Raw genomic sequence first — 15,447 nt, forward strand, 5'->3', positions numbered from 1 at the left:
TCCTGCGTTCAGTCACAGCCACAGGCTGAGTGGGGGAAAGTGTGTTGCGTTGCGTTCCCCCAACCCAGTCACTGCTGCTTCTCAACACTGCCTCTGAGTCTGGATCCCCCGCACTCCCTCCTCCCCCAACCCCTCCGTCAGCTGAGTTCTCCAGCTGAGACCCCTACCCTCCCTGGATGGCCACTCTCCTGGAGGTTCGCCTCCAATGGTCCAATGGTCCACTGGCCTCCCAACACATCACATGACCAACTGGAGCATCAGCAAACTCGTTATCCAATTGGACAGTTTTTCCCCTCTGCATTACCTTTCAAGAGCCAATTAGGTGCCTTCAGATCAGTAGCCCGATGGGTTTCCCATAGGCTTTGCCTAGGCTGGTTAGGGTGCCACCACACCACACACTCCTGGACTGACGTCTGTCGAGCAGGTGATTAACTCAACTGTCTTTGTTCTACAGTGATGGCGTGGGAAGAACTGGAACCTACACTTTAATCGATATGGTCCTCAACAGAATGTCCAAAGGTAATGCTCGTAGGATCAGGTCTGTAACTGTCCTGGTCCTGTTCCCCGGTCCTATCTCAGATTAGGCCTGAAGTTATCCAGTATCTCCATTCAAGGGCGTGGGAGGAGCAGCATCTAATTCAGGAACCATCATATGGAAGAATCAATGGGTATCCTACCCCTGCTCTGGGATTGTGTGTGATGGGGCTGTGTAGACGGGGCTTCACTCTGTGTCTGAGCCCGGGAGTGTGTGATGGGACAAGGTAGAGGGAGCTTCACTCTGTGTCTGACCCTGGGAGTGTGTGATGGGACATTCACTTTGTGTCAGACCCTGGGAGTGTGTGATGGGACGGTGTAGAGGGAGCTTCACTCTGTGTCTGACCCTGAGAGTATGTGATGGGACGGTGTGGAGGGAGCTTCACTCTGTGTCTGACCCTGAGAGTGTGTGATGGGACGGTGTAGAGGGAGCTTCACTCTGTGTCTGACCCTGGGAGTGTGTGATGGGACGGTGTAGAGGGAGCTTCACTCTGTGTCTGACCCTGGGAGTGTGTGATGGGACGGTGTAGAGGGAGCTTCACTCTGTGTCTGACCCCAGGAGTGTGTAATGGGACGGTGTAGAGGGAGCTTCACTCTGTGTCTGACCCATACAATTCGTGGACGTTTACTGAAACCACATATCATTATGCTATTCCTTCCTCAATCTGTTGACCTCAAAATTAATGACAAGGAGTTCTATTTGTTGTGTCCATTAATATGCACTGTATGTGTACTGTTGGTGTTTGGGATGGGACCTCTCCACCCTGAGATCTGTGTGATGTGGTTGGGGGGTGTTGTTCCCCACCCAGCGTTGTCTCCATATCCTCCTTCACTGGGCTTTGTGTCAGCGTACACTTCCCCACCCTGCTACTCATTGTTTCCACATTATGAAGCTTCTCTTGGCCTCTCACATTTCCTTTATTTTCCCATTTCACCTAATGAGCTATTTGTGATTCGTTGTTATGAGTGCCCTCATTTATAGAATGTAGAACAGTGTAGCACAGGACAGGCCCTTCGGCCCACGATGTTGTGCCAAATAAATTAAACCACTCCCTCCCTAATTAATCTACTCCCTCTTCCCAGCACATTGACCATATCCCTCCCTTCTCTGCATATCCATGTGCCTATCTAAAACTTTCTTAAACACTCCTATCCTATCTGCCTCCACCACCGCCCCTGGCAGCACATTGCACACTCCCACCACTCTCTGTGTAAAAATCTGCCCCACACACCTCCTTTGTACGTTTCCCCTCTCACCTTCAATACATGCCCTCTAGTACCAGACATTTCAATCCTGGGAAAAAGATACCGGTTGTCTGTCTCTGCCTTGCATAATTTTATAAACTTCTATCAGATCTCCCCTCAGCCTCTGCCGCTCCAGAGAAAACAGCCCCAGCTTGTCCAGCGTCTCCTCATAGCACATGTCCTCCAATCCGGGCAGCATCCTGGTGAACCTCTTCTGCACCCTCTCCAAAGCCTCCGCATCCTTCCTGTAATGGGGCGACCAGAATTGAATGCAATACTCTAAATGTGGCCTAACCAGAGTTTTGTGGAGCTGTAGCATAACTTCCTGACTCTTGAACTCAGTGCCTCGACTAATAAAGGCAAGTACGCCATATGCCTTCTTTACCACCCTGTCAACCTGTGCGGGAGCTTTGAGGGATCCATGTACCTGGATCCTACATCATCTCCTGTTGCCCAGTGGATCACTTTATTGATGCTTCTGACACCTTTCTCATGCAGTTCCAACCTTCCTTTCCCCTCACCCTCCACTCTTCGTTTAACCCACCCTTCCCCTCCCATCACACTGTCCCCTCTCCCACTCCTTTCCTCACCTAGTGCCTCACAAGATGGAATTCTGCCAGAAAAACACAGTGATTTACTTGGTGGATCCAGTAGTGCACAGGCCAAGACCAGTAGTACAGAGCTTGTATTCAGGATCTACCCTGGAAGTTTGCAGATTAAAGTTTTAAAAATAATGAAGATGTTTTCGTGCAAGTTTGCTAGATTTCTTTGAGTATGTAACAGTCAACAGAGAGAAACCTCTAGATGTAGTGCATTTGGATCTCCAGAAAGTGTCTCGTACAAAGCTGTGTTGACCCCTACCTCAGTCAACTAACTTAGGTAAACGACACACAAATCCGAATTAATTCAAATTCGCAAATTTACTGTATCAACTTTATTATATCAAATGCAAATATCCATGTAAGATATGTTGGCCCCGGGTCAACAATTCCGAAATGCTATTGTTCCTTTCGGACCGGTACTCACCCGAACTACTTTGCTCACAACACCGAAATAGTGGATCACCTGTTGGCCAAACGATTGGTCCTTCTTCTCCCTGCCCCAGGCATGGGGATCTTCCTTGAGATAGTTGGTATCCCCAGAGTTCTTACTGGTTGGGCTCCTGAGTTCTCGCTGCTCTACCTCCGAAAACCTTCATTCTTATTCTTTCCCCTTATCAGTTCTGTACTGTTATTACTTCGTTGGCTCTGATTCACTGGGCTACCCTATGTCCACCCCTTACTGGACAGGTGGCCCCACCTCACCACTCTTCCCCCAGACAAGGACATGCCTCCGATGTCATTCCTTTGTTTTTTTGCTGAATCAGCCCATTTCACACCAACTACAGTCAGTTCAAGTCGGACACTGGGCTCAGGCCACTCCAGTTCACGGACACAGACTCCTCCTCTTATAAGCCCACGTTGATTCTTCTACCTTATCAAAGAGTGTCCCATAAATAACTTATTTGGAAATGGTCTCTGAGACCTTGGGGTGCAAGTCCATGACTTATTGAAAGTGGCTACACAGGTAGACAGGGTGGTGAAGAAGGCTGATGGAATGCTTGCATTTATTAATCAGGGTATTGAGTACAGGAGTCAAGAATCATAGAATCATAGAACAGTACAGCACAATACAGGCCCTTCAGCCCACCATGTTGTGCTGACCTTTAAACCTCACCTAAGACTATCTAACCCCTTCCTCCCACATATCCCCCTATTTTAAATTCCTCCATATGCTTATCTAGCAATTTCTTGAATTTGACCAATGTACCTGCCTCCATCACCACCCCAGGCAGCGCATTCCATGCCCCAACCACTCTCTGGGTAAAAAACCTTCCTCTGATATCTCCCTTGAACTTCCCACCCATTACTTTAAAGCCATGCCCTCTTGTATTAAGCATTGGTGCCCTGGGAAAGAGGCGCTGGCTGTCCATTCTATCTATTCTTCTTATTATTTTGTATACCTCTATCATGTCTCCTCTCATCCTCCTCTTTGGAGTATATGATGCATTTCTTTAGAACTCTAGTTAGGCCGCATTTAGAGTACTGCGTGCAATTCTGGTCACCTCACTATAGGAAGGATGTCGAGGCTTTAGAGAGGGTGCAGAGGAGGTTTACCAGGATGCTGCCCAGATTAGAGGACATGTGCTATCAGGAGAGGCTGGACAAACTTGGGCTCTTTTCTCTGGAGCGGTGGAGGCTGAGGGATGATCTGTTGGAAGTGTATAAAATGAGATGCATTGATAGGGTGGACAAGCAGTATCATTTTCCCATTATTGAGCGATCCAATACTGGAGGGCATGCATTTAAGGTGAGAGGGGGTAGGTTCAGAACAGACGTGAGGGGTACGTTTTTTACTATGAGTGGTGGATGCCTGGAATGTGCTGCCTGATAGGGTGGTGGAGGCAAATTCATTGGGGGCTTTTAAGAGGGGCTTGGATGGGCACATGAATGAGAGGAAAATGGAGGGATATGGACATTCTGTACGTAGGAGGGATTAGATATGTCGGCACAACATTGTGGGCCGAAGGGCCTGTTCTGCACTGAACTGTTCTATGTTCTATATAGCAGATTATCGGTAGGGGCTTTCGTTATGTCCATTTTTGATTTCTTCAATCCAGAAAGAATAATTCAGAAAACGACAGCCTCCACTTCTTCCACTGCAGCGTGAGAACTAAGACAGTTTTGTCCACTTGTTAACTATCCTTGACCTGATCCAGCTCACTGTTCCACATTTCTTCAGGCCAACAGCTGGTGGACAAGAGAAGAGTTCATGGTATTGGGCGAATTGTGTTAACACGGCTTGAAGACTTGTAGAAGACAGGGAGTTGGAATAAGTGGGTCATTTTGAGGCAAGAGGATTGGAGTTTAGAAATAGGGATGTATTGCTACAATTGTACAAGGTGTTGGTAAGGCTTCAGCTGGAATACTGTGTATGATTTTGGTCTCCTTATTTAACCACTGACATTGGAAGCAATCCAGGCCAGACTCACCAGGCTAATTCCTGGGATGAGAGGGATGTCTTATCACGAATGGCTACAAAAGGATCTGTACCTGTTTTGAAGAAATGAGGGGTAATTTTATTGAAACGTTAAGATCCAAGGGGTCTTGACAGAGTAGATGTTGGGAACTTCTTCTCATAGAGAGTGGTGAATCTCTGGAATTTATCATGGAGGATGACCTTACCTAGCCTGGTCTGTGCATCCTTCCGCAGCCCAGACCATGTGAGTGGTAATTAGCTGTACTGGATTTTTCATGCTCTTGATGAACATACCCGATCAGTGTTCCACATTGTCGGTAGATGCTCACGCTGTGTGGTGGAACAGTTTATCTGGAGAGGCAGGTATATCTAGAATGCAGGGTTAATTCTAGATATCAGTGTAACCCGGGCAACACCAATCAACCAATGTTCTGTAGCCATTTTCATTTCCATTGATATTTCCAAAGCTCAAAGTCGGTATCACCCCATGGGGCTGGTCACGTGTGTTAAGCTAGCTTCACACGCATGTGTTATATTATCACACTAATTCACACCTTTATTACGTGTGTTTCATGTGGATCTGCTCCGTGCTCCAGGTGTGAAGGAGATCGATATTGCTGCTACTCTGGAACACATACGAGACCAAAGGCCGGGAATGGTGTGCACCAAGGTAGGTCCTCGCCAGCCGGGATTGCAGGTGGTTTCAGCGACGGGACAGGCAGATCCGCCCCATCGGTAAATGTTCAGAGAGGGGAGCAGAAGGAGCCATCGAGTTCAACTTCCCCCCCTTTTAGGAGGCTCGGTCCTAAGCATCACTGCCCACCCCATTCCCAAACCCAAGCCTGCCAATGGCACACCGTACTGTGGCCATGAAGAGGAGGCAGTTAGCCCCGTTGTGCCTTTGCCAGCTCCTTCGAAAGACCTTCTCTCCCCATCTTACCTCATTATCCACAAAACTTCCCCGCTCTTAAACTAATGATCCTTGGAAAGTTCCCATTGAGTCTGCTTCTGCCACCCTTTCAGGCAGCTCATGCCATAAGATAGGATAGAATCAGGCCATTCGGCCCATCGAGTCTGCTCCGCCATTCAATCGTGGCTGATTTTTTTTAACCCTTAACCCCCCCTTACCAATCAAGAACCTGCCTTAAATACACCCAGTGGCTTGGCCTCCACAGCCCTTTCTGGCAACAAATTCCACAGATTCACTGCCCTCATCTCAGTTCTGAAGGGATGTCCCTTTATTCTGAGGCTGTGCCCTCAGATCCTAGACTCTCCCACTGATGGAAACATCCTCTCCACGTCCACTCTACCCAGATTGCAGGAGCTCACTGCGTGATACAGAACCTTCTCATCGTCCCCCACTCTGGTCCCAATCATATTGGATCTAGGATTTCTGGTTGTCGAACTCTCTCTGCGGCAGGAAACAATTTCACTTTGTTTGGCTCAGTCTTACAGTGACTGCCTTAAGAGTAACAATGCTCCCACAACTTTGTAGTCTCCCCACATAAACCTCCAGGGTCATTCAGAGAAATAAATTGGAAATGCAGGCTCAGGAAATGGGTTTGACTTTCTAACAAGACCGCTCTTTGTTTTTGGCACCAGGACCAGTTTGAATTCGCCTTGACCGCCGTGGCAGAGGAAGTCAACGCCATCCTGAAGGCGTTGCCCCAGTGAACTCGCTGCATTCTGCTCGACTGGCCTCCCCCCGTCCCCTGAGCCACAGCCAGTCACCACAGCTGCTTCATCCTCCATCGTTTACCCCCAGCGCAGCCTGTACCTCCTTTGTGTCCTCTGTTCCGTTTCGTGTCTCTCCGCGGAAAACGCCAGTGCGCAGTGCAGTACGCTTCCCGTGAAGGGGTTCCTCCTCGTGTGCAATGGTTCAGAGTTCCTCAAGGGCGCTCCCTACTAAATGGTGGGTCCCCTACTGTTGGTCGGGGTTCAATCCCAGCTATCCCCCAGTAGAACTTAACAGACACAGCCCCTGGATCCCCTGATCCCCTTCTCTCTCCGCCATCACCGATCTCTGAGTGAACGTAAAACTGTGAGTAAACCTGACTAATAGCACCCTGCTGAACCTCGCTCTATCATTGGAGCGTAAGTACCTGGGAACACCAGAAACAGTGCGGGGAGGGAAGCTGGCGATAGCTGGTGACAGTGGTTACCACAACCACTCTTACATCTCTCCTGATGGAATTAAATGGGAATAGAAGGGAGAAAGGCAGCCTTTATACAAAGGGATTTGGGTATGAGATTTAGGCGGTACAGTGGCCTACCTTTCAGCTTCAGGGACCCGGTTTGAACCTGACCTCGGGTCTTGTTTGTGTAGAATTTACACCTTCTCTCCATGACTATGTTGACTTCCTCCCACTTTGCAAAGGCGCGCTGGGAGGTTAATTGACTGTAAATTGTCCCTGGTATAGGTTAGTGACAAAAGGAATTGAAAGGCAAGACAATGGGCATGTGAGTGAGTGCGAGGGAGGGAGGGAGGATAAGTTGCAGAGGTGAAGGCAAATATGAACAAGGGGAATTGGGACTGATGGGATTGGATGGGAGCTATTATGGAGCCAAAGGGCTGAATGGCTGCCTCCTGTCTCATTTACAAGAGCAAGAAATAAAATCACAAAATGTGAGCCATACTTAGCGGGGCAGTTGGTGTCTGCGGAGTGAGTAAAGGAGTTAACGTTTCAGGTCGATGACTTTCCTCCAGTTCTGACCAAGGGTCTTCAACCTAAAACATTGACTCTCTTCCTCTGTCCACAGAAGCTGTCTGACCTGCCGAGCATTTTTTTGTTTTTAGTACAGATTTCAAGCGACCTGTGAGCTTTCTGATTTTTGATATCTGAGGTGGTGGTAATTTTTAGGTACTGCATAGGTGGGTATTCCCCCAGGCTGGGTGAAAAGGCAGGTTTAACATGACATCAGCCCTGATCCTCAAATGTGTTGTGTAACAGAACATAGAACATAGAACACTACACCACAGTACAGGCCCTTCGGCCCACAATGTTGTGCCAACGTTTTATCCTGCTCTAAGATCTATCTAACCCTTCCCTCCCACAGCACATGCCAACAGTCAAATTGGATCAAAATTGGCCCCTTACAACTGTTACACTCTTTGACTGATTGATCTGCACACTATTTATTCCAACTGTAGACTTTTTTTCGTTTCAGAACCTGCTACAAATGGTGAGATGGTTAGCTGTAACAATCAACACCAGGGAAATTTTTTTTTAATCAATTCTTTTAAATATAAGGCATTAAACACACACTGAACCCTTGCTCTCAAACCCTTATCGCATTTGTGACACAGTTCCAGTGGATCCTGTTATTTGGCACAGATTACTGATGGAGCAGTTCTCCACCTATTTCAAAGCCCCAGCTCTCTTTCTCTCGGTCTACTTTGGTCCCTCCCTTGCGTGGGACCTCCAACAACAGTCTCCCTCGCTGAGATGGTCCAACTGATGGGACCTGTTCCATGACATTTTAATGCAAGACGATGAAGGAAATCACCAGCTATCTGCATCCTTGGCTTGGCTTTGTACAGGGTGAGGGCAGGAGGGAAGGAAGGGAATCCCATGCAGCTTCCAAATTGGGTGTGACAACTAACGTGCATCCAATCGGTTTCAGCGCTCCCTGAGTTAAAGTTCAGACAGAAATCCGAGCCCCTGAGACTGATGCATTACTCTGTGTGTGTGGGGGGAGAAAAAACGTGATATAAATAACCTGCTGCTTTGTGACTCCCAAACTTGTGGTCAAACCTCCCAGTGCAGCATCTCATTCCAAACCTTCAGAGAAAATTTCTAAAAAAAAAATTTAAATTTAATTTTGTATTTTGATGTGAATAAAGTTGTTTGTGAGGTCTGTGCAAATTGCAGATGAAAGGCTCTTGTGTCCTTCCTGGGTTTCTGTCTTTTTGCAATCTTGAGGCTTACAAGCTCACTTCACCGCTGCCAGGGGAGAGGGCTGGCTAACAGGAGGTACCAGAACATGTGGGTCCTCTGCAGGTGGGTAAGCTGTAATTTGGAGGGGATGCCATTAGGAATCAGTGCTGAGACTTCAATTGTTCACAGTGCATCTTAGTGACCAAGCTGAAGGAACCAAGTGCACAGCAGAAAAGTTTTCTGTCAACAACAGAAGTTTCAAGGAGGGCAAACAATCCACCAAAGGATTATAACTACGTTAAGTGAGTAGGCAAAAATTTGGCAGAAAGTAGAATGTGGGGGAGTGTGCGGTTACACGTGTTTAGGAAATTTAGGAAAATGGAGAGAAGCAATATAAGGCAGCCAGTCAAAGTGTTCTGAATATCCTTGTGCATAAAATATAGAAAGTTAGCATGAAGGCAATGGAAGTAATTGGGAAGCAAACAGAACGTTGATCTTTATTGCAAAAGCCACAGAATTTTAAAAGTAGGGAAGTTGCGAATTGTACAGAGCATTTGTGTAAGCAAACCCATGTACTGTGTATAGTTTGGGTCTCATGTCGGGAGAGAGCAGGAAAGATTGATTCCTGGGGATGAAGTGGTTAACCTTACGAGGAAATTTGGGCTGGTACATATCGGAGGTTAGAAGAATGAGAGGTAATCTTACTAAAAACATGCAAGATTGTAAGGGGGCAGATGCTGAAAGTAGCATGCGCATGGGGCAGTCTAATACTGAGGGGCATAGCTGCAGGATTGGGGGTCACCCAATTAAGACAGGTGAGGTGAAACTTCTCCAAAGGTTGATAGATCGTCAGAATTCCCACCACAGAGGTGGCATGACTGAAGCATTGAATATGTTAAAGGCTGAGCTGGATTTTAGACCTTAGGAGGTCCAAGGGCTAAAATTGAGAGGCATAGATAGACTGCAAGTATCTTTTTCCCCAGGGTCGAAATGTCTAATACTGGAGGGCATGCATTTAAGGTGAGAGGAGGAAAGTTCAAAGGAGGTTTGCAGGACAAGTTTTTGTTTTACACAGGGAGTGGTGGGTGCCTGGAATGCGCTGCCAGGGGTGGTGGTGGAGGCAGACATGGTAGAGGTGTTTAAGAGGCTCTTAGATAGACACATGAATGTGCAGGGAATGGAGGGATATGGACCACGTGCAAGCAGATGGGATGTGGTGTCATTGGCTTAATTAATTCGGCACAACATCGTGGGCTGAAGGGCCTGTCCCTGTGCTGTGCTGTTCTAGGTTCTAAAGGGTAAGGGAACAGGCAGGAGAGACCAAGATCAGATCTGTCATGATCCTACTGAATGAATGAACAGGGTTGAGGGGCTGGATGGCTAACTCCCCCCGTTTCTTATTTTCTATCTTGTCAAAGCATGCATATACATGTAACAAGCATGTTTTCATACAGCTTCATGCATCAACACAGCCATTCACACATGCACACTGACTGATGTTCTACCAGGCCTATCGATACCAGTCAGAAGGAGCAGGGCAGCAAGCACGTTAAAAAGATAAGATCTGCGTTCGCCTCCAAGTCACATTCAAACTTGATCTGGAATCATATTGCCAACTCTTCATGGTCACTGGGTCAAAACCCTGCAACTCCCATCCCCACAGTATCTTCACAACATGACCTTCATGGCAACAGTCCACGAAGGGTAATTAAGGATGGACAATAATACAGGCCTTCCTCAAATCCCAAGAAGGAATCAAAGAAAAAGTTTTAAGAACTACTGCCATAAATAAAACTGAATAATTTCTGAATATCAATAACCTTGGTTCTTCAGTTGTAGCTTAGTCATCTGGCCAGGAGAGGGCGATGCTGGGGTATTGGTTGCTAAACATTGACCAAGCCTACTCCATGCACAGTATGCAATCAAACAGTTTGTGTTTCTGGGATCCTAAGGCAGCCTGCAGGGTGTTTGCCACATACAGCTCGATGACAGACTGGATGGATGAGCCTCTAACAGCCAATGGGATTTCTTTTTAACATTCTTGACTGTCTCTTGCTGGTCTAATGGGGCAGTTCAATCATTGGAAGGCTCGTTAAGCAGAAAGACCACCAAAAGCAAATCCTACATCAGCTGTCAGTCCAGGCAACAACGAGGGATGCCGAGGGGTGGGGTCAGTAAGTCGAGAGACTCCAGATAGCGTCACAGAACCTTACAGGACAGGAAAGAGGCTAAGCATTCCACTAGACGTATACCGTGCCTTGGAAAATGCTCTCCATCAATTGAATTCCCTTCCTCTTCCCCATTGACCTACCGATCCCCTTCTCCCCCGAAAATCCCCGTGGAAGAATCTGCTCCAGCACGCTTTCAGCAGCACATTCTAGATCGTGACTTCTTGTTGGTTAAAACACTTCTTGTCCAATTCTTTCTAAAGTTGTGTTAATTGTGTGTCCTCGGCTTCCTGACTCTCCTGTCAGAAGCATTTCTCTCTGCCCATCAAAACTCCTCATAACATTGACTACCTCTTGAATATTTCCTTCACTACCATAGAACAATACAGCACAATACAGGCCCTTCGGCCCACCATGTTGTGCCGACCTTCAAACCACACCTATGACTATCTAACCCCTTCCTCCCACATATCCCTCTATCTTAAATTCCTCCATATGCCTATCTAACAATCTCTTGAACTTGACCAACGTATCAGCCTCCACCACCACCCCAGGCAGCGCATTCCATGCACCCAACCACTCTCTGGGTGAAAAACCTCCCTCTGACATCTCCCTTGAACTTCCCACCCATTACCTTAAAGGCATGCCCTCTTGTATTGAGCATTGGTGCCCTGGGAAAGGCACTGGCTGTCCACTCTATCTATTCCCCTTAATATTTTGTACACCTCTATCATGTTTCCCCTCATCCTCCTCCTCTCCTAGCTCCTGTAGTCTCCCTCATAATCCATACTCTCTAATCCAAGCAGCATCCTGGTAAATCTCCTCTGCACCCTTTCCAATGCCTCCACATCCTTCCTATAATGAGGCGACCAGAACTGGACACAGTACTCTAAGTGTGGTCTAACCAGAGTTTTGTAAAGCTGCATCATTACTTCGCGGCTCTTAAACTCGATCCCCCGACTTATGAAAGCTAACATCCCATAAGCTTTCTTAACTACCCTATCCACCTGTGAGGCCCCAGATCCCTCTGCTCCTCCACAATGCCCAGAATCCTGCCATTAACCTTGTACTCCGCCTTGGAGTTTGTCCTTCCAAAGTGTACTACCTCACACTTCTCCGGATTGAACTCCATCTGCCACTTCTCAGCCCAGCTCTGCATCCTATCAATATCCCTCTGTAAGCTTCGACAGCCCTCCACACTATCCACAACACCACCGATCCTTGTGTCATCTGCAAACTTGCTAACCCACCCTTCCACCCCCTCATCCAAGTCATTAATAAATATCACAAAAAGTAGAGGTCCCAGAACCGATCCCTGTGGGACACCACTAGTCACAGCTGTCCAATCCGAATGCACTCCCTCCACCACAACCTTCTGCTTTCTACAGGCAAGCCTCCCTGGATCCCTTGGCCTCTGACCTTCTGAAGAAGCCTACCATGTGGAACCTTGTCAAACGCCTTACTAAAATCCATGTAGACCACATCAACTACACTACCCTCATCAATCTTCCTGGTCACCTCTCCAAGAACCCTATCAGGTTTGTGAGGCAAGATATTCCCTTCACAAATCAATGCTGGCTGTCCCTAATCAGTCCATGATTCTCTAAATGCTCATACATCCTATCTCTTAGAATCCTTTCTAACAGCTTAGCCACCACAGACATAAGGCTCACGGGTCTGTAATTCCCTGGACTATCCCTACTACCTTTTTTGAATAAGGGGACAACATTCACCACCCTCCAATCCTCCGGTACCATCCCCGTGGACGAGTACTCAAAGATCCTAGCCAACGGTTCAGCAATCTCCTCCCTCGCCTCACAAAGCAGCCTGGGGAATATTCTACCAGGTCCCGGGGATTTATCCGTCCTAATATTTTCTAACAACTCCAACACATCCTCTCTTGATATCTACATACTCTAGAACATTACCCTCACCAACACTGTCCTCAGCATCATCAAGACCCCTCTCCTTGGTGAATATGGCAGAGAAATATTCATTCATTGAGAACCTCACCCACTTCCACAGCTTCCAGGCACATCTTCCCACCTTTGTCTTTAATCAGACCTAGCCATCCTTCTGCTCCACGTAGGAGAAAAAAGCCTTGGGATTCTCCTTAACCCTACTCACCAAAGCCTTTTCATGTCACCTTCTCGCTCTCCTCAGACCCTTCTTAAGTTCCTTCCCAGCTACTCTATATTCCTCACAAGCCCTGTCTGATCCTTGCTTCTTCCTCCTAACTAGTTGTTCCACCTCTCTCGTCACCCATGGTTCCTTCACCCTGGCATTCTTTCTCTGCCTCACTGGGACAAATTTATCCCTAACATCCTGCAAGAGATCCCTGAACATCGACCACATCTCCACATCTCCATTTCCCTTCAAAAATGTCATTCCAATTTACAGTCTCAAGTTCTCGCCTTATAGCCTCATAATTCGCCTTTCCCCAATTAAATATCTTCCTGTCCTCTTTGCTCCTATCCCTGTCCATGACAATGCTAAAGGTTATGGAGCAATGGTCACTGTCCCCCAAATGCTCACCCACCGAGAGATCTCTCACCTGACCCGGTTCATTACCTAAAACTAGATCTAATATGGCATTCCCTCTAGTCAGCCTGTCAACATACTGTGCCAATCAATATTTAGGAAGTTGAAATCTTCCATTATAATAACCCTGTTACTTCTGCATCTTTCCAACATCTGCCTCCCAATCTGCTCCTCGGTATCCCTACTGCTACCTGGGGGGGGGGGGGGGGCCAATATAATACTCCCAGTAGAGTAACTGCTCCTTTCTTATTCCTAACTTCCACCCATATTGACTCCAGAGAGGATCCTTCTACACTATCTACCCTTTCTGCAGCTGTAACAGTGTCCCTGACCAGTATTGCCACCCCTCCCCCCATACCTTTTCAAACACTGAAAACCAGGAATATTCAATATCCATTCCTGCCCTGATGTCAGCCATGTCTCTGTAATAGCCACAATATCATAGTCCCATGTACTAATCCAAGCTCTCAGTTCATCTCCTTTATTCCTGATGCTTCTCGCATTTAAGTAAATGCACTTTAGCCCATCCACTTCACTACTTTTACAGCCTGTACTCTGCCTTTCCTTCCTCAAAGCCTCGCTGCCTGTTAGATCTGACTTTTCCCCATCCCCTTTTTTCACTGACCTACTCCTCCAGTTCCCTTCCCCCTCACAATCTAGTTTAAACCCTCCTGAACCACCCTAGCAAACCTGGCTGCAAGGATATTGGTCCCCCTCAGGTTCGGGTGTAACCCGTCCTCTCTGTACAGGTCCCCCCTTCCCCAGAAGAGATCCCAATGATCCAAAAATCTAAAACCTTCCCTCCTGCACCAACTTCTCAGCCACGCATTTAGTTGCCATCTCTTCCTATTCCTCCCTTCACTATCGCGTGGCACTGGCATCAATCCTGAGATCGCTACCCTCGAGGTCCTGCTCTTCAGCCTTCTGCCTAGCTCGCTAAACTCACTTTTCAGGACCTCATCCCTCTTCCCATCTATGTCGTTGGTACCAACATGAACCACGACTTCTGGCTGTTCTCCCTCCCGTTCTAGAATCCTGTGGACTCGATCAGAGACATCCCAGACCCTGGCACCTGGGAGACAACATACCATCTGGGATTCATGCTCACTGCCACAGAGCCTCCTATCTGTTTCCCTGACTATCGAGTCCCCTATCACTACTGCCTTCCTCTTCTCCTCCCTTCCCTTCAGAGCAACAGGACCGGTCCCAGTGCCACAGACCTGGCTACTGCTGCTTGATCCCTGCAAGTCATCGCCCTCAACAGCCTCCAAAGAAGAAGACCTGTTATTGAGGAGAACAGCCTCCGGGGTCCTCTGCTCTATCTGCCTGTTCGTTTTCTCTCCCCTGACAGTCACCCTTCTATCTACCTCCTGGACTCCAGAAGTACTTGCTCTAAGGGGGGGTGACTGTCTCCTGATGTACAGCATCTACATAACTCTCCCCCTCCCTGATGCTCTGCAGTGTTTGAAGCTGCAACTCCAGATCATCAATTTTGAGCCAAGGTTCCTCCAGCCTCAAGCACTTACTGCAGACGTGGTCATCGTGGACCGCAGCAAGGTCCACAAGCTCCCACATCAAGCAGCTGCATGTCCTCCATCTGAACTAATTCTTTTTTCTCCCCCTCCCTAGTTTTCTCCCTACTTAAAAATTTATAACAGGTAAAACCTTACCTTTACTTAACAGCTACTCTCCCGCCCTGCCCCTTTACGCTGAAGCCCCTTAAGCCAAAGCCCAAAACACTCTGCTCCCACTCACTCCGCTGCCTGCTCTGACACTGCCTGCTGGATATGGCGGTCGTCTTTTTAAACTGAGCGCGCGCTTCCAACTGACGTCACGCGCCTGCGCAGTTACTCCCCGCTACCCCCAAAACCGTTAGAGAAAAAAACATTTATCTCTTCGGAACTCCTCGGCTGCTCGCCTATCGCTCCCGATCGAGACACCAAAGACTTCCCTTCACTGTTCCAAAAGAAACTGCAGTTTCTTCAGATAACCTATTCCCATTGACCCTTGGGGAGGGACCATTCTGCTTAAATCTAGGATGCACCTCTCCAAGGTTTTGACAT

General features: G+C 47.7%; 1 protein-coding gene across 1 annotated transcript in view; it reads left to right on the forward strand.

Moving 5' to 3' along the window:
* Nucleotides 1-8,657, forward strand: part of LOC127569516 (receptor-type tyrosine-protein phosphatase-like N) — a 232,221-nt gene extending 223,564 nt beyond the window's left edge. Inside the window, exons 20-22 of the mRNA XM_052014237.1 lie at nt 455-519; nt 5,394-5,467; nt 6,400-8,657. Of these exons, the coding sequence (XP_051870197.1) occupies nt 455-519; nt 5,394-5,467; nt 6,400-6,471 (211 nt within the window). The 3' untranslated portion in view covers nt 6,472-8,657. The remainder of the gene's footprint in view (nt 1-454; nt 520-5,393; nt 5,468-6,399) is intronic.
* The last annotated feature ends 6,790 nt before the right edge of the window (nt 8,658-15,447 follow it).

Source organism: Pristis pectinata, chromosome 1 (assembly GCF_009764475.1).
Source record: "Pristis pectinata isolate sPriPec2 chromosome 1, sPriPec2.1.pri, whole genome shotgun sequence".
Lineage (NCBI taxonomy): Eukaryota > Metazoa > Chordata > Chondrichthyes > Rhinopristiformes > Pristidae > Pristis > Pristis pectinata.